Source organism: Psammomys obesus, unplaced genomic scaffold (assembly GCF_907164565.1).
Source record: "Psammomys obesus unplaced genomic scaffold, mPsaObe1.curated_primary_1811, whole genome shotgun sequence".
In the NCBI taxonomy this organism is placed as follows: Eukaryota; Metazoa; Chordata; class Mammalia; order Rodentia; family Muridae; genus Psammomys; species Psammomys obesus.
Window position 1 is genome coordinate 792,013 of NW_026590511.1, and position 22,920 is coordinate 814,932.

At 57.2% G+C, this 22,920-nt stretch overlaps 1 protein-coding gene across 4 annotated transcripts; it reads left to right on the forward strand.

Moving 5' to 3' along the window:
• The first annotated feature begins 4,044 nt into the window (after positions 1-4,044).
• Positions 4,045-21,029, forward strand: Pwwp3a (PWWP domain containing 3A, DNA repair factor). 4 transcript variants are annotated; one of them, XM_055607703.1, is made up of 14 exons: positions 4,045-4,106; positions 5,763-5,891; positions 6,430-6,515; positions 7,575-7,645; positions 9,563-10,393; positions 11,614-11,727; positions 13,646-13,716; positions 15,138-15,214; positions 15,676-15,736; positions 16,970-17,045; positions 17,374-17,424; positions 17,735-18,171; positions 18,745-18,833; positions 20,728-21,029. In XM_055607703.1, exons 2-14 carry the CDS (start codon positions 5,835-5,837, stop codon positions 20,783-20,785), a joined length of 2,079 nt encoding a protein of 692 aa, XP_055463678.1. In that variant the 5' UTR covers positions 4,045-4,106; positions 5,763-5,834; the 3' UTR covers positions 20,786-21,029. The 4 variants fall into 4 exon arrangements, with proteins under 4 accessions (XP_055463678.1, XP_055463677.1, XP_055463680.1 ...); XM_055607702.1 differs by lacking the exon at positions 4,045-4,106 and adding an exon at positions 4,114-4,210; XM_055607705.1 differs by lacking the exon at positions 4,045-4,106 and adding an exon at positions 4,114-4,210 and having other exon boundaries at positions 11,617-11,727.
• Positions 21,030-22,920: the final 1,891 nt, after the last annotated feature.

Here is a 22,920-nt window from a genome sequence, read left to right on the forward strand (position 1 = left end):
ACACAATACATCCCCTCACAACAACAACAAACAAGGGCAGGGATTGGGGCTCAATGGGTAGAGCATTCGCCCAGCATGCTCAGGGCTAGGGGAAAGCCAGGCGTGGTGGTGCATGGCTGTCATCCTGGCACACCAGGAAGGCAGAGGCAGCAGCAGCAGCAGCAGCAGCAGCAGCAGCGAGAGTCCACCAGAGACCCCGCTCCCTCCCCCAACCCCCCCAATGTAATTTTGTGTTTTAATCACTTGCTTGGTGCTCCTGGAGTGTGTCATGAGCACAGGACTCCTGAATAACCGCCTTTGTACCCTTTCCCGTGGGGAGACATACCTGTGGGGGTCAGAACCTGCGGGCTCTGCAGGCCCCAATCCCATCTGCCTCTTTTCTGAACAGGTCCCCACATTGCAGCCCCAGGGCCTGAGACTGCGACATGGAAGGCCCTGTGACACCCCATCTGTCCCTGGCTCTGATCTCCAGGCCCGCCTCTGCCTCTCAGAGCTTGGCTAGCTCTGTGTCGGGCGACAGTGTGTTCTCCTGCGGAGGAGGCTGGCGGTGTCTTTTCGGGTCTTTTCATCTCCTGTCCTCAGGGCCTCCTTTGCCACCCCCAGGACTAATTAAGGCATTTTCCTAAACAAGCCGGGTTGCATCTCAGAAAATGAATTCTGAAGCCAGCTGGTAAAATTAATTTCCTCCCCTATCTTCTGTCATTCCGGAGTGAGTGACACTCAGGAACACTCAAGCAGGTCAGTGTCCTGGGACGCAAGAGGCTGTAGGCTGATCATGGCTGACCCATGAAGCTTCAGTGTGGCCAGCCCAGGCAAGGGTAACAGATGCCTCTAAGGCTCAGTGACCAAAGACAACTAAGGGCTTCTTTCTTTTATTTTTATTTCTATTTTTTATTTTATTTTATTTTATTTTTTTTTCAAGACATGGTTTGTCTATATAGCCCTGGCTGTTCTGGACTGTTCTGGACTTGTTTGGTAGACCAGGCTGGCCTTGAAGTCACATCAATCCACCTGCTTCTGTCTCCTGAGAGCTGGGATTACAGGCATGTGCCACCATGCCCCACCCAGCCCAATGTTTTTAAGTTTTATTTTGAGACAGGGTTTCAATTAGCCCAGGCTGGCCTCAAATTTACTAAGGAGCTAGGGATAACCTTGAACTCCTGATTCTTCTGCCCATACATCCTAAGTGCTAGAATAACAGGCTCCTTTCCAGGCAATGATACTGTGTGACTGGTCCTTGCCCACAGAGCTTCGACAGCTGATCATTTTTTTCCTTGGGGCAAATCTCCGGGATCGAGGGTTTCTCCACTGGAAGGGAGTGAGGGTTTCTTCACCAGAAGGGCTTAATTTGAAGAAGGCATTTGCCAGACTAAAGTCACTGTGTAGGGTGCGCCAATGTGCTGTGCACATGTGGGCAGACAGCATGGAAAGGCCAGAGGCCAAGCGCCTCAGCTGGCCAGCCAGCAAGCTCCAGGCGCGGCTCCTCGGTCTCTCCGGAGGTGGGATTAGAGGCGAGCAGGTGACATCTGGCTTTTTGCGTTGGCCGCCATGCCTGCACAGCTAGCACTCTACCTGCGGGGTGACCTCCCCAGCCTTGCCCTCTCCGCTAGCTCACCGATGAGGAGAGAAGAGACTCACACGCAGCAGTGAGTCATGAACCCAGTCTGAGACGGAAGCCTGTGCACCAAGCTAGTCTGGTGGACTTCCCAGCGTGGGTGTCCGCAAGGTTACGCCAGAACATCCAGATCCCTTCTGAACAGAGACAGCACCCGACAGCGACTCTCGTTAGGCCATAACCGTGGCTTCATCGAGGAGCTAGGCTGCCCGCCCAGCCACACCTAGCTAACAGAGATACAGCACTCACCCGCAGAGCAGTCACCGATGTCTGTGTCACACGTCACGCATGTCCACCTCAAAGGCGTGTCAGACGCCAGCTCCGATGTGGGACATTCAGCTCACGGGGGCAGGGTGGTTGTCATGGAGCCTCCCAAGAACCCCAAGAAGAAAAGACATAGGAAACCGCCTTAGAGTTGAAGTCAAGGACTAGGTTACCTCGTGGGCAGTCTTACCACATCTGTTCTCGGAAGCTAAGCAGTAACTGGTGGGTGGGTTAACAGATGAATGGCCTAACCAGGGACCAAGCTAACCGGTTAATGGATAAATGGGTTAATAATGAATGGACCCACTGGCAAGTTGGTTAAACCATGAAGAGGTTTGTAGTGGAAGTTTTGGTTTCTTTGTATGTTATGTCAATATGCTTTTCTTTTAACCCCAAGCGTGGGATTTCAGTTGGGCTATAGTTTGTCCACCCCTGTTAACTGTCATGTGTGGGGCGTGATCTTTGCCACCTGGTAATGGCCATCCCTGTGCCACACAGAGAGGAGCGTGGTCTAGAACTCTGAGAGTATAACTATGAGGCCGAGAAGGAGACTGTGCAGTGTTCGGTGTTGGCGTGGAGGAGCCTGCTGGCTGTGTCGTCTGCTGTTGACGGGGACTGGCGTAGAGCCCTAAAGAACCCCTTGACCCTGAACAGTCCGGGGGAGTAAAGGGGTCTGGGCCCCTCTTCCCGCTCACCTTTTCTGTCTCCTACTTCAGGCTGGGGGTTGGTGGAGGCCTGAACACCCCAAATAAAGGAGAGACTTAGGAAGGCCGCCTCAGAGGTTACTAGAGGGCGGGTTGCCCGGTGAGCGCTTAGAGGGATGAACAGCTGATCGGGTTAATTGGTTAACTGGCACTGGGTTAGCGCAGCCCTGTATTACCATATCTGGTTCTCACTGTTTCTGCCTTGCTTTCCAAGTGTGAACCAGCCTTGCTCAGAGACCTGCCCTTCTGATCACACCACTCACACCCCCGCCCTGCTCCGACCACTTACCCACACCACTCACACACCCACTCATATCACTAACCCCCCACTCAGCCACTCACCTGCTGATGCCACTCACTCCCCCACTCCCTCACATAGCTCACCCCACATCCCCTTCAGTACTCACAGTCTCCAAGCTCAAGCAGGCCAGCAATGCTTAGCGACCCGAAGAACTAGGGACCTGTGCCCTGCCTTGGCCAGTGCTGCCCGGGGACCCTACGATTGCCACCGGACCTTCTGGGCCTATGATGCCCAACCCAGTGGAACTTGGAGGGCAGAGACGGGACTGCAGAGGCATGCAGACAGGACTCAGGCCTCACCTCCGGGACCATCTCAGCTCATTCGCCATCTGTACCGAGGGCAGTAAACATCCCTGTCAGCTGGGCGCTGGTGGCGCACGCCTTTGATCCCAGCACAGGGAGGCAGAGGCAGGCGGGTCTCTGAGTTCCAGGCCAGGCTGGTGTGCAGAGTGAGTCCGGATAGCCAGAGCTACACAGAGAGACTGTGTACCAACTCTATGTTCCTATCTTCTTGCAGTATTGCTATCCTGCGTCATAGCCTCATTCTGGGCAGCCAAGCTGGAAGCTTCCGGTTCTAGAAAAGTCCATGGAGGTCCTGGATGCAGCCCCACCGAGTCACCGGCTTGGCTCGAGGACACTTGGGGACCTAGGAGGTGCCCTCACAGCCTATTTCAACTCCGGGACAGGGCCATGCTCACTGGATGGCCTTTCCACGAGGTGGGAAACCTGCTTCTCGGGTGGGAATCGGGTCACCCCAGAAGCTGGAGGGTACCAGAAGTCTGTGAGGCGCTGGTGAGGCCTTTGCGTCTCCAAGACCCCTGTCTTCCCACAGCGCCCCACAGGCACAGCCGCAGGCGGTGGGAAAGCTGGGGGCGTGGCCTCTGTGGTCTGTGGAAGGAACCAAGATGTAGGCTCCATCCTCTCATTGGGCAGCAGCGAGGACTGGGACTTGGAGCGGGCGGCGAAGGCCACCCTGCCTCGGGCCCGGGGTGGGGGGGTAGGGGGCCCCTTACAGCGAACAGGAGTTGATGGGCAGGAGGGAAGATGGTGGAGGGCGTGGCTGGGAGGCGGGGGCGTGGCCCGCAGGAGACCGCGCGCGCCTGGGGGCGGGGCCGAGGCGCAGGTACGCGCCTCCCATTGGGCGGTGGCGTGGGCGGGGCCTGTGACCGCTGTGAGACAGGCCCCGCCCCCAGCCCGCGGGGATCTGCGCGGCGGAGGAGGCGGTGAGCGCGCGGGCTTGCGGCGGCGGTTGGCGGGCGGGCTTCCGCCGTTGGGACCGCTGCGGCCTGGTCGCTCAGGCTCGGACGCCGCGTCAGACGGCCTGGGGGTGGGTGAGCCCCCTGCGGCCTTGGGAGGGCCGGGCGGGGCGCAGGCGGCGAGCCTGGGGAAGGGCGGCGGCTGGGCCGAACCCGCTGGGCCGCGTCCGGTTCTGCGCAGGGCCCATGTGCGGCAGAGGCCCGCGGGTGCTGAGAACCTCCAGTTTCCTGCTGCGAACCCTGTTATTTTTTTAACCTGACTCCCCCTCTCTGCAGTCTGAGCCCCCGTCTCCTCCGAGAGCCTCGTATTTCCGGCCATCTGATCCCTATTTTCTGCAGCCCGAACCCCGTATTTCCGGCCTGATACCTCTCTTCTGCAGCCTTAACCCCGAGTTTTCTACCTTATCTCCCCTCTTTGCAGTCTGAACCCGTGCCCCTGCTGAGATCCCGAATTTCCTGCTGGAAGCCCCATATTAACCCGATCCCCCCACTTCTGCAGTGTGAAACCCAACATTTTTTGCTCGATCCCCCTCTCTGCAGCTTGAATCTGTGTCCTTGCTAAGAACTCTGAATTTCCTGCCTGAAACCTCCATTTCTTCCCTTTGGACCCCGGCTCTGCAGTCCAAACCCCAGACTTGCTGCTCAAACCCTGTCCCTGTTGTGAACTGCAAATGTCATGTCAGAATACTAGTCTTTGCATCTTACACCCCCTGTAACCTGACCTCCCGTCATCGCTGCAAACCCTGTACTTCAGTCTCTGCAGCCTGAAGCTCAGTCCCTCATGTAGACCCCATCTTTGCATCCTGAGTGTCCTCCCTTCTGTGACCCTGGTCTATGCTGCAGGCCCCCTCCTCTTCCGCTTGCCTCTCCTCCCTGAACCACCTCGCTTGCTAGGGGGCCGCTTGTTCGCTGCCCCAACCCCAGTCTCTGTTACCTGAGCCTCATCTTTTGTTACCTGAATTCTCATAACTGCTGCGGAGTCCATCTTTGCTTCCTGAACCCCCACCCTGCTCTGATGAGCTCCCATTCGTGCTAGAAACCCTGTGATGCCCAACTCTGCTGCCCGTAGTCCCTGTCCCCGCTTCTGTGAACGCTTCTGCTACGTAAACCCTTGTTTCTGCTGCCAGGTCCCCTTCATGTTCCTGCTGTCCTTCCTGCTGCTTTGGTTTCCCCTCCCCCATCTTTCCATTTCTGTCCACAGCCCTGGCTGCCCCTGCCAGGGGTGTCTTGTCAGGAACGCCTGCATCTGTCCCTGTCCTTCCAGGGAACGGGGCAGTGAGTGCTCTGAGTTGTGGACTGCAGCCACCCTTCAGGCCTAAGGCAGAGGGCTGTGAGCTTTGATTGCTCAAAACACTGCCCTGTCAGAATGTTCTGGCTGCAACCTTGAAGAGGGAATCTGTTGAATTTTATTTCTGGAAAACGAGCCATTTCCCCAAGTTCCAGGGTACGTCCTGCACCTGGCTGTCCCTTGGCTTTTTGCCCAACCTCTCAGGGCCGGGTTCCGAGCTGAAGTGTGTCCTTAGGTGTGTGGGAAGGCAGCCTCTGCCCGGGAAGCTTGTGTCCCCGAGAGTCTCAGGGAATGGAAGCAAAGCCTCCGTAAGCCCCATGCACATTCTCTTACAGGGACCTCTGGCGTCAGGCCCTGCGGTACCGTGAGCCCTGAGACAGACAACCTTCTTGCCCCAGTTCTGAGTCATGACGGATGCCAAATACGTCCTGTGCCGATGGGAGAAGCGATTGTGGCCTGCAAAGGTGACATCCCTGCTCTCTTCATTTCTGGGATTAGAAATGGCTTTGGGTGACAATAAAGTCTTTATCAGGGTCTGTTTCCTTGGAGTGAGTCTGGGAGAAAGGGCTGAGCCTGAATGCTTGGTGCCTGGGTCTGCTGGCCCGCGGCCCGGGGTTCCCGCCACTCCGAGGGCTTTTGGTCTGGCGCTTAGGAGGCCCTACATCCAGAATTGTCTTTAATTATTTTTCACGCTAAGGAACAACAACAACAACAAAAGTCTGCTAAAAAAGGCACAGAGGCTGCGACTTCAGGGAAGATGTAGCTAGGCGCTCCCAGGCACGGAGTAAACTGGTGTTTGGGGTGCTTTCTAGCAAGTCAGTGGCAAGTGCTAGATCCCTGCCCTGACCCGGGGTGGCTGTTGGGGCAGCGGCCTCAGTTGGGGCCTCAGTTTCGCCTGGATCAGAGGAGCTTGGATTAGGTGTCGGGAAAGGCTTGCCACTTGGTCTGTCCCTGCACATCGCCATGACAAGAATTCTTTTTTTCTTTTTTTTTTACACGTAGGTTTTGGCCAGAACTGAGACTTCAGCGAAAAACAAGAGAAAAAAAGAATTATTTCTAGATGTTCAAATACTCTCGCTAAAGGAAAAGTTAAGTGTGGTTTTTCTGTTTTGTTTTGTTTTTGGATTTTGTTTTTTTTCCTAATACTATCTTCCCCGTCTGTCAGGGGTTTCTAATGCACTTCTCACAAAAGAGAGAGAAGCCTGCTTCCGCTGGGCTCATTCATTCTCTGCTTCTGTCTTTCCACACTAATAGCCTTGTGGGGAGGACAATGGATTTGAAGTTGAAGGACACCAATTTCAAGTTGAAGGTCTTACATGAGGCACAGGGGTCTGCAGGGAAAGAGGTGTCTCAAGGGCAAATAAATAGAAACCATTCCCAGAAATCCAGGATGGGGTCTCCCCTCCACCAAGGACCAGCATATCTTGTTTCTGATCTGGCTGCGCCGGGCCCACTTCTCCACTGAGAGAAAACAATATTTTTTTGCACTGTAAAGGCAGATGGGTAGCAGGACTCCGTGGTCCTTTACCTGATTGATCCCTCCTGGGTCATCTGCAAGGACTGTGTGGGTGTGGGCTTGTGGTTTGGTCCCCTGTCAACATCTTTACTTCTGAAGAGTCCACTGGCCACCCGTCTCCCGGGTCCCCCCTGGCCGGCTCCTTCCTGCCACGTCTTCAGAGCCCACCACCGCTCGAGAGAGTCCCCAGCTCCCGCTCTCCCTGCGGCAGGGAAGGTAATTGAATACTTGAGTTTAAAAGGAAAGTGCGTCCTTTTAAACCAAACCGCGCCTGCTGGGCTGTAAACAGCTCGGTGACATTAGCGGCTATTCGGAAAACCTAACAAAGGAGTTATTTGTGCAGTTGAAAGTCGGATTTGCCTCATGAAAGTCCCAATTTGAATTTATTTTTACTCTTAACTCCAGCCGACCTTTTCTTTCCTGAAAGAGGGGGGGAAAAAGAGAAGAGCAAGAGAGAAAGAAAGAGAAAGCCGTATCCACCTTGGTTGGCTGTGCCCGTTACCTTGGGCAGACTGCCCCTCCCTGTCCTCCTTCAGTGTGTGACTTTTTTGGTGTGAGTGGAAGGTTGCGGGGGACATCTGGACAGTTGGGTGGCAGGGTGGTGGCACTCACCCGCTCGTTGTTGGCGCAGGATCCAGGTGAAGAGCTCTGCTGTGGAGGCGCTGCAGAAGTCACACATCGAGAACATTGCCGCCTTCCTGGGTAAGGGCTCCAGCCAGGCCGCGCGGCGCGGTGCCGCAGCCACAGGCCTAGTTTTTGCACGCCACTTTGTTACAGGGAACCTCACCGGAGGAAATATGTATTTGCTCGCCTTTTTCCCCCCTCCTTTTAAGACAGGGTCTCATGTTACCTGGGTTGGTGTTGAAATCGCTATGTAAGCAAAGGCTGACCTTGAACTCCTTCCTATCTTCCTGCCTCCACTTCCCCATGCCGTGGTGATGGGTGACTGCCACCACCCCTCGTACATGTATACTGGGGACAGAACCCAGGGCCTGTGCAGAAAAGGTACTTGTAGTCCCAGCCTGGCACCTGCTCTTTAAAGCCTTTTAGACAGCCCTGCCCCCGGCCGTCTCTGTTGTCTCTTGTACATGGGTTTTCTGTTCGGGCAGTTGTGGGGATGGAAACCACCCACCGGCCTCTCCCAGCTTCTGCGCCCTTTGTGTTTGTCCCTTAGCTCTGGAGTTAGAGTCTCCTGCTGCAGTCTTGGCCGGTGGCCGCAGTGCTGCCTTGGCCTTTCTAGGGCTGGGATCACGGGTTGGCCCCCACGCCTGGGGTCTAGCCAGGGTCCTCCACACACCAGTCAGCTGCTTCTTAGACCTCTGACCGAAAGCAGACCAGCCAGATGGGGCCACCCGAGAGTCTTGCGATGGGCAAGGAGGACAGGAGAGGGCACCTGAACCACAGGAGCATAGAACCCTCTGTCCCCGGAACCCTAGAGCTCACAGTGTGGGCATAGAAATAGTCTTGAAGTGCGGGGTCAGGAAGGACTAGGAAGGCAGGGTCAGTGGAGTTTCGTGTCCCAGACCAGCCTGGCTGCAGACTATGGCTCAACCTTCTCTGTGGTAAATACTGGGCTGAGGCTGTTACTCTGCTCACGTGAAGCCTTGTATTCAGTCCCTGGGACCACAGCATGCACACATAACACAGACATACACATTTGTGTACATAACATACATAGACACACACACATGCATATATAACCTACAGACACACACATGCATGCATAACATACATACAGATAGGCATGCATGCATGGCATACGCACATACATACATAAATTGACAAGTTGTCACTTAAAGCCCAGGTGAACAGGGACAGAGCGGCAGCTTCCACGCTGATGGCTCCATGTCTTCTGCAGGTGCTGTGGGCGGGCGGGCCGGGCTGCATGGCGGCTGGGACTCGGCTTCCTTTGTGTGTGCAGGGCCTCAGTTGGGCACCCAGCACCGTTTCCTCTTGTGGCTGAGCTACAGTCCTCGTGCACAGGCATACATGGCGAGGGCTCCAGTCAGCAGAGCCGGCAGAGCCAGGCGCCAGCCGCGCCTTCCCCTCAGATTGAGAGAGCGAGTCCCAGCAGCCAAGACAGGCCCAGGGCAGCCCAAGCCAGGGTGTCAGGTGGGGGAGGCCGGGCTGCTCAGGGCAGCTGTGGGCTGTGCTGACAACTTCGCTTCTAGAGCCGGGGCATGCAGCGCTGGCCAGGGGTGCCGGGGAGCCGCTCCCCGGTGAACACATTTTAGTGTTTGTTAAGCAGGGGCCAAGCAGGGGTCCGAAAGGGGGAGGGGAGGCGGGGCGCCCGGCAGGCGGGAAGTGGTCCCTGCCGGCCCGGGCAAGTGAACAGTGCTGCGCGTGGGAGCCCTCCACATAGGTTTCTGCAGTGGTGCTTCGGGACTTTGAGGGCTTAGCGTTTAGCCAGTCAGGCTGAGGTCAGGCTGGGGGTGTTCTGCCCTCAGGCCCTGAGTGAACGTATTGTTTCGGGGACACAGCTAAGCAGTGCCAGGCCTGCTTGCGGCTGGGTGGGGCAGGTGCCAGGTACTTGGAGTACTTGCTGAGTCTGTTGCCGCAGGGCTCCGATAGTCTTAGGCACCCACGCGGAGCCCTCACTGTGTATCCTCGTCTCCATAGCCTCTCAGAACGAAGTCCCGGCTACCCCCCTAGAGGAGCTGACCTACCGGCGCTCCCTGCGCGTGGCCCTGGACGTCTTGAACGAGAGAGGCAGCTTGAGTCCCGAAAGCCGTCAGATGGAAGATGGGACCATGCTGTCTCAGAAAGAGAAGGCACTTGCAGATTCGGCCTCTCCGCTCTCCCGTGCCCCGTCTCCATCCGTTCTCGGTGAAGATGGTCAAGATGTGGTGGCCCAGTGCGCACCCAAGAGGAGGTGGGGCTGCGTGCCGCAAAGCCTGTCAGGGTTGCCTGCACTGGAAAAGAAACCTGGGTGCAAAGTGGGCCACAAGACAGCTCTCTCAAAGGACGGAACTCCGAGAACCCCAGTGCCTTCCCGCACTGCAGATGGCTCCCAAGATGGTTCTGGGTCACGGCTGGACCGTGGTCAGGAGGGCACAACCAATAAGAGGCGGAGAAATTTGGGAGAGAAACCTACCCGGCACCGAAGAACAGGGTCTAGCCTTTCCAAGGGAGAGGGTGTTGCAGAGAGCGAGGGTCAAGCTAGCTGTGTGAGCCCAGCTTCACCTAGGCTGCCCCCTCAAACCCAGGAGGAGGGTCCCTGTGCCACCGTCAAAGGCTGTGACCGGGTCATGTCATCAGGCAGTGGGCTGCCCCCAGCCTCTGACAGAGGCAGAGAACGCTCCGCAAAGCGGCCACGCTTGGATTCAGGCCAAAACCCACCCACCAGGCAGCTGGGGACTAGAACTGTTGGGGCAGCGCCCTCCCCTAGGAGCCGTTCCGGGGAGGTCACGATGCTTCGCAGCGCTGGAGACAGTGACAAAGCAGAGGAAGGTAACCGTGGCCAGGGATGCCTACCGTGAGGTTCTGAGGTGTGGCCATGCTTGTACCAGGCTCAGTGGCCCAGGTCTTCCCGTCTGCCCTCAGGCAGAGTGACTTTCTCCTCCCAGATAGTTCTGTCTTTGTGTTTGAGTTAGCATGGGAGCCCGGGCAGAGTTGGGATGGCAGTTGGTGGCCCCGGGAGGGATCCCTGCTCAGCATTTCTGTGTTGCTCTTGCTTATCGCAGAGTTAACAGTAAGTGAAGGGGCCTGCTGAGGGGATTAGGAGGCCCAGTGTCCGGAGCTGCCCGGAGGTCACAGAGGTCACGCAGGTCACGCAGAAACCTGTGTGTGGCTGCAGCCAGGGCTGGTCCCCTCTAACCTGTTGTGACCCCCTGAGCTCTGGCCGGAGGGTTCAGAAATGGAGTGTGTGTAGCGTAGGCCATAGTGGACCCTTCACAAGGCCGGACTGGGCCTGGTGGTGGGCTGCGGGAGCGGCAGGTATCTTAGGTTGAGGGGGACTGGCCCTGGTTAGTCCCCCTTTGGTTCTGGGGTCCTGTTCTCTGTGTATCCACCTGTCAGAGAGGTCACCACCTGGGGTTTCCACACTAGGAGCACGGCCCTTTGCTTCTCCCGTTTTTATTTTTTAATTTTTTAAGATGTACTCGAGGCTAGAGCTCAGAGTTAGAGGGCTTGCCTGGCAAGAGCGAGACACCGTGTTCATCCCTCGCATCAGAATTTAAACAATAACAGTGCAGGAGCCAGCAAGGTGGCTCAGTAGGTGAGGGCGCTTTCCACCCAGCTTGATGACCTGAATTTGATCCCAGGAACCAACAGGGTGGAAGGAGAGAATTGACTCCACAGAGCTGTACTGTGCGTCTGCTCCAATGTACATATGTGCGTGCACACAGACACATTCACACACACGCACCTGCACACGCATGCACAGACACGTGTGCAGGCACACACAGCACACATGAGCCGGCATAAATAAGATGCGTGCGCTCACATGTGTGCATGGGCCTGTGTTCCACCAAAACCCCCTGCAAGCTCGAGCTTGTGCACACAGAGACACGGGTAGGACATTTTTAAAGAGAGGCAAACCCCATTCTGCTCACAGGGTACACCTAGCTGAAGTCTGCGCAGGGCTCTGTCCTCTGTCATGAGCGGCGCTTTGTCCTTCGCCCCTTTGCAAGGTGAAGTGGTGGCCATCGAGCGGTGTCCCCCTGTCTCAGCAGATCCTGTGTCCTCAGAAGAGTCCACAGGGCTCAAGTCCGTCCAGTCCCTGCTGGAGGAGGAGGAGGAGGAGGAGGAAGAGGAGGAGCCTCCCCGGATACTTCTGTATCATGGTAAGAGGCTGTGGCATCTGGCAGAACGCTGGGGGACCCCACCCTATGCGCACTCCATAAAGCCATTTAGTTGTTTGGCGCTGCTGGGGCTTTTTGCTTTTGTTTTTGTTTTTAGACAGGATCTCACTGCGTGCCTTTAACTGGCCTGGAAATTGCTGTGTAGATAAGGCTGGTTCCTTGGTACCCCACCCCCCGGCCCCACCCTTGTGTTGGGATTAAAGGCATGAACCACCACACCTGGCATGTTTGAATTTCTATTGGCTGACCTGAGGCCTGTCCAGAACCTTGTCTTCCCCTCTCTGATGTGCTTTGTGTGGAGGGAGGCGGAGGACTCAGGAGAGAGAACCAGCCAGCGTGGAGGCCAGCCTTTGTCTTGGCCCCTCCCAGGCACACTGAGGAATGATGCAAGCTCCTTTGCCCTCAGTTGGGCAGAGCTACCTTTACCCATGTCCATCCAGAGAACGATAGGTCCTCCTTGAGAGTGTTCATGGATGGAGTGTGCCGAGGGTGGCGTGTGAGTCAGGGATACCGAGTGCACAGTGGGACAGCTCAGCCACTGTGGGACCCAAGGACTGTCCCTAGCCAGCTGCACATTGAGGTGGGGCACAGCGCACTGCGGGGCAGGCTGAGGGGCTGTTGGCCGCTGGGCTGGTGACCTACAGAGCGCCAGGTCCCATCTCCAGCTCACCTCCCATTGCTTCTTAGTGGCGTGAGTCCAGGTTTAAGTAGTCTCTGAGTACCCTGGGCTAAGCCCGCTGAGGATCTAGACTGTCAGGAGGGCCTGGGTGCTGGGGGTTGTGCCTCACACGTCCTCATCGTTTGGGTCAGATTTAAAGAGTGGGCCTATTGGCCGCAGAGGGACCCAGCTTCCTCACTTTCGGGTCTTTTGTGTCCTTCCTAACCCCCCACTCCAAACTCATGACAATTGTGGTTCCCAGCCAGGGTTGTCTGAGGTCTCTGAGGAGGGCCTCTCCCGGGTGGGCTGTGACCTTCCTCCGTGCCTTCTGGCTGCAGGGAGCCCGTCACAGCCTCCGGGTTCCGTGGTGGGAGGCATGGTGATGCCCCGTCCACTTCCTGCTGGTTTTCCTGTGCTAAAGCTTTAACAGTCTGCACTAGTCCTTCATCCTGGGATTCCTGGCAAGCAGAAAATGTAAAGTTTTACACAGAAAACCTGGCGGAGGCAGAGGGATCCCTGCAAGTTGAAGGCCAGACTGGGCCTCGTAATAAGGTCCTGCCTTAACAGTAACTGACGAAGGCAGGGCTGTGACTCCACGGTAGAGAACTTGTCTAGCGTGGACAAAGCCCTGGCTTCCAGCCCCAGCACCCCATAAAACAGGCACAGTGCATGTCTGTCATCCCAGCCGGGAGGCGGAGACGTGCAGATCTCCGAGTTCCAGGCCAGCCTGGCCACATAGACCCTGTCTCAAACAAAAAGCAAAGAATGACTTTTTCTCCTCTAAGAATGTATGTTTTCTGCATTTCGTGAGCTCAGTTTCTTAGGGTCTTAGAAGTTGGTGCCCTCGGGAGGCCAGTGCCCTCTGTGAGGAGGGTGACTATATGCTCTGCATGTTGGTGCAGAGCTGCACCCAGCAGGCATGGGCACAGGCGTCTAAATGTCTTGCTTTTCGAGGGTGTTAGACTTAGAGAAGGGGGCTTTGAAATGGGACTCCTCCATTCTGCTGCTGGCTTCAGCTCCTGCCACAGGACATTTATCAACAGGGACACATGCATGGTCGAAACGGGCACTCAGACGCCTGTTCTGTGTCTGCCCAGCTGTCTGGGTTCCCTGGGTCGATGGTGTTAGAGTTGGGCTTAAACAATGCCGTGACGAGTGAGTGTGGGTTTTCTTTTTTCTTCTGTCTAGACTATAGTTGTTCAAGGTGGGTCTGACTCTTCCCTTCCTTTGTCTTAATTGTAGAACCGAGATCATTTGAAGTAGGAATGCTGGTCTGGCTCAAATACCAGAAGTACCCGTTCTGGCCAGCTGTGGTAAGTGCACCTGCCACACGTGACCATCTCCAAACGTCTCAGCCCCCCAGTCGATTGGCCACATTTGCGCACCTGTGCTGCAGCCACTGCTGTAGGGACTGCTGTGTCCCACCCTGTGTCTCCCCCACACCCTGGGATGCTGGCCTCACATCTAGGTTATTTGATGGGTTTATGTCTTGTCTCTGATTTTTGTTCTCTTTTGGGGGCAGGGTTTCTCTGTGTAGCCTTGGCTTCCCTGGAACTCATTCTGTACACCAGGCTGACCCTGAACTCACAGATCTGCCTGCCTCTGCCTCCTGAGTGCTGGGATTAAAGGCATGTGCCACCAGCGCCCAGCTCTTGTCTCCATTCTTTAAGGGTAGAGATCAGGGCCCAGAACATTCTAGCTTTAGACAAGTGCCACCGGGGCCACAGTTCAAGCCCCAGTTAAATTTCGTCAAGTGTTTAATTCTGGAACGTTGAGTGTATACGGTGCTGTTGGCCGGTCATCCCAGCACTAAGGCAGAGTACGGCGAAGTCAAGACCCTGTCCCAAAAGAGGGGCAGAGACTGACAGAGGCCTGAGGTGAAAGCAGCTGGAATCTGAGTGGCTTCATCTGGTATGGTGTCCCTCAGCCCTGCCTGCACCCTCCCTTTCTGCCGTTCTTAAAATCGCCTGTTTGTAGTGTGCCCTCATGCCTGACTGTCTCCAGGCACAGGGTTAGGTGGAGACGTGTTGTCTTGGAGACCATCTGGCTGCTCAGAAAGAGGCTTGCCAGTCTCCTCCATGGCCCCGGGAGAGGGTCTCAGTGGCCTCCACACCAGAGCTTCTGTGCTTCCCTACTGGACAGCTTCCACCCAGCAGAGCCAGGGACGGGGTGGTTCGGCAGAGAGGCACAAGCAGGGGCAACACAGCCTGTGACTGAGAGACCAAGATAGGAGCCTGGCATCCTCAGCCACAGAGTTCAAGGCCAGCTCGTGTTCTGGGAGACTCCGGAAACAAAGCTGGACGGGTGGGAGGGCTCAGCGGGCACACTGCTTGCTGTGTTAGCACGAGGGCCTGAGCCGAGCTCAGTCTGGGGAGAAGGGAAGCAGACTGCAGGCCCTCTGGAAACTGTCATCCAGTGTGGCATGGCAGCTGCACTGACAGACCTTGTCTCAGGTAGGGTGGAAGCTCAGGGCTGATGCTTGAGGGTGTCTGTGCGTTCCGCAGGCGCCTGCAGCACTTGCGCATATAAAAAGATGGAGGAACAAGCTCCAAATGGAGAACTACGGATTCCATCTCTTAGCACCACAGAGCCGGGGGGAGCAGTGGGCCAGTGGGCCCTGCAGCCTGAGCCGCCCCCACCAGCACTAGGATGGCCCACCCAGTCCCAGAGAAGACCTCGGAGGGAGCTCCGCCTTTGCCCCTTGTCATTCTGTGCTGTCCCAATTTGCCCACAGGTCAAGAGCGTTCGGCGGAGAGACAAGAAGGCCAGCGTGCTCTTCATTGAGGGCAACATGAACCCCAAGGGCCGAGGGTTAGTGATCTAATGCCTGGGGCGTGGGAGGGGTGAAAACCTCTGCAGGGCCCCTGACTGGAGCTGCCGACACCGTGCAGTGTGCCCAGCGTCACTTGGTGCCGCAGCCAGATGTAGAGCAGGCAGCCAAGACCCTTGTGCCTGCATGCTGCACCAGGACAGGCCTTCAGTAGAATATGGTTCTTACTGAGCTGCGTCTGGCCAGTTTGCCTAAGGGTGCTCACCCCCGCCAGCAGCACACATGAGCTGACCAGCCTGTTCCCCGGCCCTCAGCCCGTCAGGCGCCTTCCAGAAGGTGACCCTGGCCGCCTGTGTGCACCTGTGGGTGGCTGGTTGGGGTAAGGAGCTGGGTCCCCAGTGCCACGGAGGTGCTGCAGCCCAGGGCAGGGGTAAGTCTCAGAGGAGGGCACCTGCTCTGGGTTGAGGCGGCCCGTGCTGACCGTGGTCTCTGCTCTGCCAAGAATCACTGTGTCGCTGCGAAGGCTCAAGCACTTCGACTGCAAGGAAAAGCACGCGCTGCTGGTAGGTGGCGGCCTGTGCTTTGTGGGTGTGGCAGCTTTGTTCTCCGGGGTGTGTGTGTGTGTGTGTGTGTGTGTGTGTGTGTGTGTGTGTGTGTGTCCGCACTCGTGGCTGCACCTTTGTGTCAGTGTTGTCACCTTTGTTCCGTTTGTCTCCGTGAAGGGGTGTGTGTTTGAGGCATCACTGGAGGTCAGAGGACGGCGTCTGGCGTTGGTTCTTGCTCCTTGTTGGAGGCCCCAGGGACCCTAGGCTCACCGCCCTTCTGGGCACCCTGTCTGTCTCACCCTAGGAGTGCCAGACCTCACCTGCACTACCATGTCTACGTTTCTGTGCTTCTGCAGATTCACACTTGTTTTCCTGAATGGCCTTTGTCTCCCTGGCCAGGAAAAATTATTTTGTCCCTATTGACACAAACCAAAACACCAGATTGTATTCCTGGTGTGGTACCACACGCCTTTACTCTCAGCAGAGGCAGGTGGAGGCCAGCCTGGTCTACAAAGTGGGTCCAGGACAGCCAAGGCTACACAGAGAAACCCTGTCTGGAAAAACAAAAACAAACCTACCAGGTTGTGGGGCGGTGATCTGCTGTGAGCAGCTGGGTGTCAGGGCTCCCGTGCATGGCCTTATGGTCGGTCCCTCCGAGAGGCACCCTGGGGAGACATTGAGGGACGGCAGGCGCTGCTGGCTGTGGACGCAGTCCAGTCATGTGGCTCATTACACATCAGTCAGAAAGTGCGCTGGTATGAGGGCCAGAGTGAGGTTACAGAACCCTCTTGAAAGGGATGTGAGGCTGTACTCCAGCACTGGGGAAACGGGGACCAGAGCACCCCTAGAGCTCACTGAGCAGCCAGGTTCGGTGGGAGACTGTCCCAACAAAGGCGTGGTGAGTGTGCAAGGAAGGTGCCTGCATCGGCCCCTGGCCGCCTGCAGTGCGATCACATACACAGACCTGGGGGTGGGACACAGCATCCAAGGTGACTGGGGGAGGTAGGGGTGGCTGGAACCCAAGTCAGGAGATTTAGGCATTCGAGGCTAGCCCTGGTTACACACAAAGCCTGGACTACCTGAGACCCTGGCTGAAGAAGGTCGGAAAGGTCAGTTGTTCACTGGCTTGCGGAAGCCTGAAAGTGCCCGCCTGTCAAACCTGTGGGCCAGGCCACACGCACCCACCTAAGCCAAGGAGCCTAGGAAACCAAGGTTCTCAGCCCTCTCACACCCAGCTTTTGGGCTTTGTAGGACAGAGCCAAGGAGGACTTCGCCCAGGCCATCGGCTGGTGTGTCTCGCTTATCACTGACTACCGGGTGCGCCTCGGTATGTGGGCTGTGCCCCAGGGAGCGGGTGGGTTGGGGCGGGGAACCATGGCATTGGCACCCACTGAGGGCAGGATGGAGGGCCGAGGTGAGTGTGCTCCTGGCCCTACATCGCTCCCCTCTTGGCCTGGTTGACGGTACTGTCTCTGGAAGGCGGGGGCAGGTGCGGCCTCCTGACTGGAGGCCCCACACAGCACGTCTCTGTGCTGACTGACTGCCGCCTGAACCCCTGGCAGCTCCTTCCGGGGGCAGTGGCAGGAGGCTCCTGGGCAGGAGTGGAGCCCCAGAAGCGGCAAGGCACAGGTCTGAGCATAGCCTTCTCTCCGCAGGCTGCGGCTCGTTCGCTGGGTCTTTCTTGGAGTATTATGCTGCTGATATCAGTGAGTATGACGTGTTTTTCAGCATGGGGTCTGCTTTTGGTCCTTGAGAGGCCATCTTCCCGAGGCTCCTGCTGTGCTCGCTGCCTGCACCAAGGTGCCTCTGTGCCCTGCATCCTGTCAGGAGTGCAGCTGTGAGCCGGGTGGGGTTGTCTGAGGAATGCTGCCGGCACCCTGGGACATTTAGCTGGCGCACTCAGCGGTCCCCAGGAGGTCCTCCTCATGGCCTTGGGTGCTCGGGGGAGGGTTAGGTGAAGGACTGAGGTTGAGGCTGGAGGATGACGCACGCTCCGGGTGTGTGTTCTCCTCGCAGGCTACCCTGTGCGCAAGTCCATCCAGCAGGACGTCCTGGGGACAAGGTTTCCTCAGCTGGGCAAGGGGGACCCTGAGGCGCCTGCAGGGGACAGCCAGCCAGGACAGTGGCGGCCATGCAGGAAGGTGCTGCCCGACCGCTCCAGGGCTGCGCGGGACAGAGCCAACCAGAAGCTGGTGGAGTACATCGTGAAGGCCAAGGGCGCGGAGAGCCACCTGCGGGCCATCCTCCACAGCCGCAAGCCCTCTCGGTGGCTGAAGATGTTCCTGAGCTCCGGCCAGTACGTGACGTGTGTGGAAACGTACCTGGAGGATGAGGCGCAGCTGGACGAGGTGGTGGGGTACCTGCAGGGCATCTGCCGAGACATGGACGGGGAGGTGCCTGCGAGCGGCAGCGGGGACCGCATTCGCTTCATCCTGGACGTGCTGCTGCCTGAGGTGGGCGCCCCATTCTCATGTTCAGCACTAGACTTGGGCTCTGTCCGTAGCTAGGGTTCCGGGAGGAACGAGTGTGGGTCCCTTAGAGAGGCTGCCGGCCTGTGCCCCTGGATGGGCCTTCGTGCTGTGGGTGGGGCTTGGCCACAGAAACTGAAAAACAAAGGCAAGGGTGTGTGTGTGTGCCAGTTGTGGGGCTCAGGCTTCTCCTCAGAACGGGCGGTGCATCTCCCTCAGCCTCGGGAGTACTTGGTAACAGGTCTGACCATCATACCAGGCCCCGTAATCGCCGTAACTACTGCAGTGTAGAACTTCAAAACTGGGTGTTTTTGCTGGGCTGTGGTGGTGCACACCTTTAATCCCAGCAGAGACAGGCCATCTCTGTGAGCTCCAGGCCAGCCTGGTCTACAGAGTGAATTCCAGGACAGCCAGGGCTACACAGAGAGACCCTGTCTGAAGAAAACAAAACTGGGTGGTTTTGACCTTCACAGGTCTTGATGCTGGGAGTGGAACCCAAGGCCTTCTGTGTGGCAGGCTAACTGCTCAGTCTCCACGGCCCTCTCCATTCTTCCGTAGGCGATCATCTGCGCCATTGCCGCCGTGGAGTCCGTAGACTACAAGACGGCGGAGCAGAAGTACATCCGTGGCCCGACACTTAGCTACCGGTAGGCCCCCTTGCCGTGGCCGCCTGTGTCCACAGGTGACGCAGCTGCTGTCTGTGCTCAGGCACGGTGTGGTCAGCTGGGGCTGGACAAAGGCCCACGTCTGCAGGCTGCTCCTCTGCGGGTCAGGCTGGATGCAGGCCAGGACCCTGGGGCTCGGCCGCTGCCACCTCTGCAGTCCTGGCCTGTCGCGTGCTCTGCCCGAGACCCCTGTAATCTCCTCCTCTGGAGTGTGGGCTCGGCCCCGCCCGCTGCAGTGCGGCTAGTGCTCGAGCTAGATTAAGAGACCGTGTAGCCGTCAGCCGCGCGACGCAATGAAGATGCCTCTCCTGTCGGCCTGCAGCCCTCCTGAGCTGTGTGGCCCCGGGGCCTCTAATCCACCTCTGGGCATGCTGCCAGACCTACATGGGCGAGGAGGCCAGTGACAGGCAGAGGACGCCACCGCAGCCAAAACGCAGGTCTCCGTCCAGAGCCGCGTGCCAGGCTCTGGAACATCAGGGCGCGTTGCCTCTATAAGAGCATCCCCGGGAGGCCAGCGGGGCCCTGGCCTAGGGCCTCTCAGTGCTCAGAGCAGCCATGTTAGGTCGAGGCTCCCACTGACCCACTCCGATTGCGCAGCTCTCCTGTGTTCAGGGTTCTGACCCCAGATGCCATTTCAGTAAGGGCCTTGGGACAGACACTCGGGCCTGCAGCAGTCAAGGCTCCATGCTTAGTACAGCCGTCCAGTGCTCTCCTCCCTGAACTTGCGAGGAGAGGAGGCGCCTACCTGGGCTAGAAGAACGGTCTCATTCGGCCTCTAAAGTGCCGGCGTTGCTGAAAACAGCTGGCAGTGTCTGCCTGTGCCCATAATTCCAGCACCCTAGTCATCAAGAACCAGGAAGGTGGAGATGGCTGGACAGTGCCTGGCGTTACTGTCTGGCGTCCATGCCTGCGTGTGCACGTGTGTATGTGTGCGTGCGTGCCTGCCTGCCTGCCTGCCTCTGCGCTTTGTCATCTGACATGGTTCTTGGGATGAATCCAGGTTCTTGCTCCTACAAGGCAAGTGCTTACTGCCCAGTCATGTCCAAAGTAATAGTTTTAAAATTTGTCTATGCTTATGAATAGGGTGTTTTGCCTGCACGTGTGTACCTGGGGCCTGCCGATGCCAGAAGAGGGCCTGGGTCACCTGAAACTCGTGTTATGGGTGGTTGTGAGTGGCCGAGTGGGTGCTGAGAACTGAACTTAAGTCCTTGTTAAGATCCCCCAGGTTGGGGGCTGGCGAGATGGCTCAGCAATTAAGAGCACTGGCTGCAAAGGACGCAGGGTCAAATCCCAGCACCCACATGGCAGTTCACAACTGTCTAACTCTAGTTCCAGTGGATCTGACACACACACTCTCGCGCACACACACACACACACACACACACAAATAATAATAAAATACATGGAGGCAGATTAAAAAAGAAAATCTATAAGTTGTCTATAAGCCTGGCCTATGTGAGATTTTGACACCCAGTGAAATGGCAGCGTGGAGCCATGCTCAGTGGTCAGAGCAGTGTGCATGGAGCCCTGGGTTCCAGCCCCAGCTCACCTGGCCAAAGTTGAAGGCCAGCCTGGGCTACCTGGGACCCACAGATTGTCCAGTGCGGTAGAATTCAGTGTCCCAGGCTCTTCGGTGTGGAAGTCAGTAGCCCTCTCTACCCACCGTCAGTGGAGCAGACTGAGCTTCCAGAACGCAGCACCGAGGGACGCCGGCACCCCTGTTGGCTGCTCCCCGTGGCAGACCGTCTTTGTTTTTCATGGCCTCTTTCTTTAGTGCATGAATACACCCTACCCAGCCTCTGTCAGGCCACTCGTTCCACGGTGGCAGGCGCCCGCTTGGCCCTGGAGTCCGACAGGCAGTCTCTTTTTCTTGAAGGGAGAAGGAGATCTTTGACAATGAGCTCCTGGAAGAGAGGAGCCGTCGCCGGCGCTGAGTCCGCAGCGTGCCCGAGGTCTCTGCGACAGTGTGCGAGAAGCAAGAGGCCTAGGAGTGACTTTGATCTGTGCGTCCTGATCTTTGCCCTTCAGCCCTGAGTCTGCAGGATCAGGTGCCGTCAACGTACCGGAAGCCTGCTGGCAGCTACGAACACTCGCTTTCTGGAAGTTTCTGTTTGTGTACACGTGTATGTTTGGTTTTTATTTTTTTAATTATTTTGTTTATAAATGCGTTTGAATGCATATGTGTCATGGTTACTGCACAGTGTGGCTGGCATGTGCACTTGGGTTTCATGTTGCTCCTTGTGTCAGCCCTATGGAAGTTTCTGGAAAGACTGATTTGAAGACTCAGCTCCCAGAGCGTTGACATCCTCCCCTGGCAGTGTCTTGCTTATTTGTTCTGTCTGGTTTCTGGGGTGTCCTCTGGTGAGCAGGAGGTGGGGTCCCCTGCAGCAACAGTCTTTGCAGGTGGGCGGTGTTTGGGAGGTGGGGACACGTTTGCTCAGTGGCTTCTGTGTGTAGTCCTGAGAAGACGGGCAGGTCAGCTGCGCTCCGCCCCCACGGTCCTGTCCTACCCAGCCAAGCACTAACTCTACCCCGAGCTGGCACCAGGTTTCAGTGTGGCCACCACCCCACCTAGAAACCATTGCAGGGCTGAGGGTGGTGGGGATGAGAGCAGGGACCGGCAGACTCCTGCCCTGGCTGCCATGCTGGATGCCACGGTCTCAAGGGGGCTGTTTGGAAGCTCCGTCCACCAGGAGCAAGGGCAGAGCCACTGCCAACAGTGGGCCGGCCCCGTGGCCCCATAGGCGCTCCGCCAGGTGTTGGATTACTGGATGTGGAACACATGGGTGCCCCTCACACTCGGGGCCATGCCAGAATGAGATGGGGTGTCACCCTGAGCACCTGCATCTGACAGCACGCATGGGCCAGGATGGTCCTGCACAGTTGGGGCTCAGAGTGCCCTGTCCGGGATGTGCACAGCAAGGCAGCATTGTTCGCCAACCTCCAGGCTCAGACTTCTCTACCATCTTTGTTGAAATTGGGTTGGGGAAGCTGGGCAGTGGTGGTGCATGCCTTTAATCTGTGAGTTTGAGACCAGCCTGGTCTACAGAGTCCAGGGCAGCCAGGGCTATACAGAGACCCCCCCCCCCCCAAAAAAAAAAAAAAAAAAAAAACACAAAAAACCTGGGTTGCAGGCAGGTCTGAGCTTGGGTTCAGGCTACAGCCTGTTGTGCTGCCCATGAGACCACCCAAAGAAGGGAGCCTGGATTCAAAGTGTGAGACCATTGCTGACAGGGCTGCTGGGCAGAGTGGCCAGAAAGAGCCCTGGTGGCAGGAGCTCGGCTTCCAGGGAAGTAGACGGGCCCAAGAGCAGTGCTGGCTGGCGGGGAGAAGGCTGTGGCCTCCGTGTGTGTGTTAGTCCTCAGCTCCCTAAAGCCCTGAGTCCTGTGTTTCAACCTGCCCTGACCCCACATTTCCCTCCACAGTTGGAGGCTTACACCTCGAGTTATGACCTAGTGGCTTTTCAGGGGCCAAGAAGCCAGATATGACTCACTCACCCCTGCCTTGTCAGTGCCCCGACATCATGGCTCCCATGTGCCCTGTTCTCAGCGCTTCAGACCTTCTGACACCAGATAGGTCATTTTCAGTGCATCCTATACCCTATGTACTGGCCAGCCCATACACCAGGAATATCCCCAGTTAAAATGGACATGTTTCCTAGACATCACCCACTGTCCCCTCAGCGAGGCCTCTCCTTCCTCTGCCTACTTCTTGTACATCGTGGTGGGGATGGCCTCAAGGCCTGGTCCACAGGGACCCTCCCCAGCCCGCCCATCCCTAGGCTCCCTGGCGCCATCTAGTGGTGTTTTCCCACTTTGCACATCTCGGGGACCTCAGGCAGAAGTGAGCATTCCCACACCCAGGCACGTCTGTAAGTGGACTGTGTCTGGTGCTGTGCCACTTGGGAAGTGACACCAAGTCCCACCCCTGCCCCACACGGCTGTGGCCTTCCCTTTCCACCCTTCCTCCTCCCACCCCTCCTCACTTACTGTTCCATCTCCCACCTTCTTACCCATGGCAATTTATGAAGCCCCGATCTGTGCCCTCATTCCCCCCGATCTGTCAGGCG

Excerpts from the sequence above, each read along its gene's own strand:
- Pwwp3a (XM_055607703.1), top strand. The coding sequence starts at position 5,835 with ATGACGGATGCCAAATACGTCCTGTGCCGATGGGAGAAGCGATTGTGG. Across the intron at positions 10,394-11,613 it reads CAGTGACAAAGCAGAGGAAG|CAGATCCTGTGTCCTCAGAA; the intron begins GTAACCGTGGCC and ends CCCCTGTCTCAG. Across the intron at positions 13,717-15,137 it reads ACCCGTTCTGGCCAGCTGTG|GTCAAGAGCGTTCGGCGGAG; the intron begins GTAAGTGCACCT and ends ATTTGCCCACAG.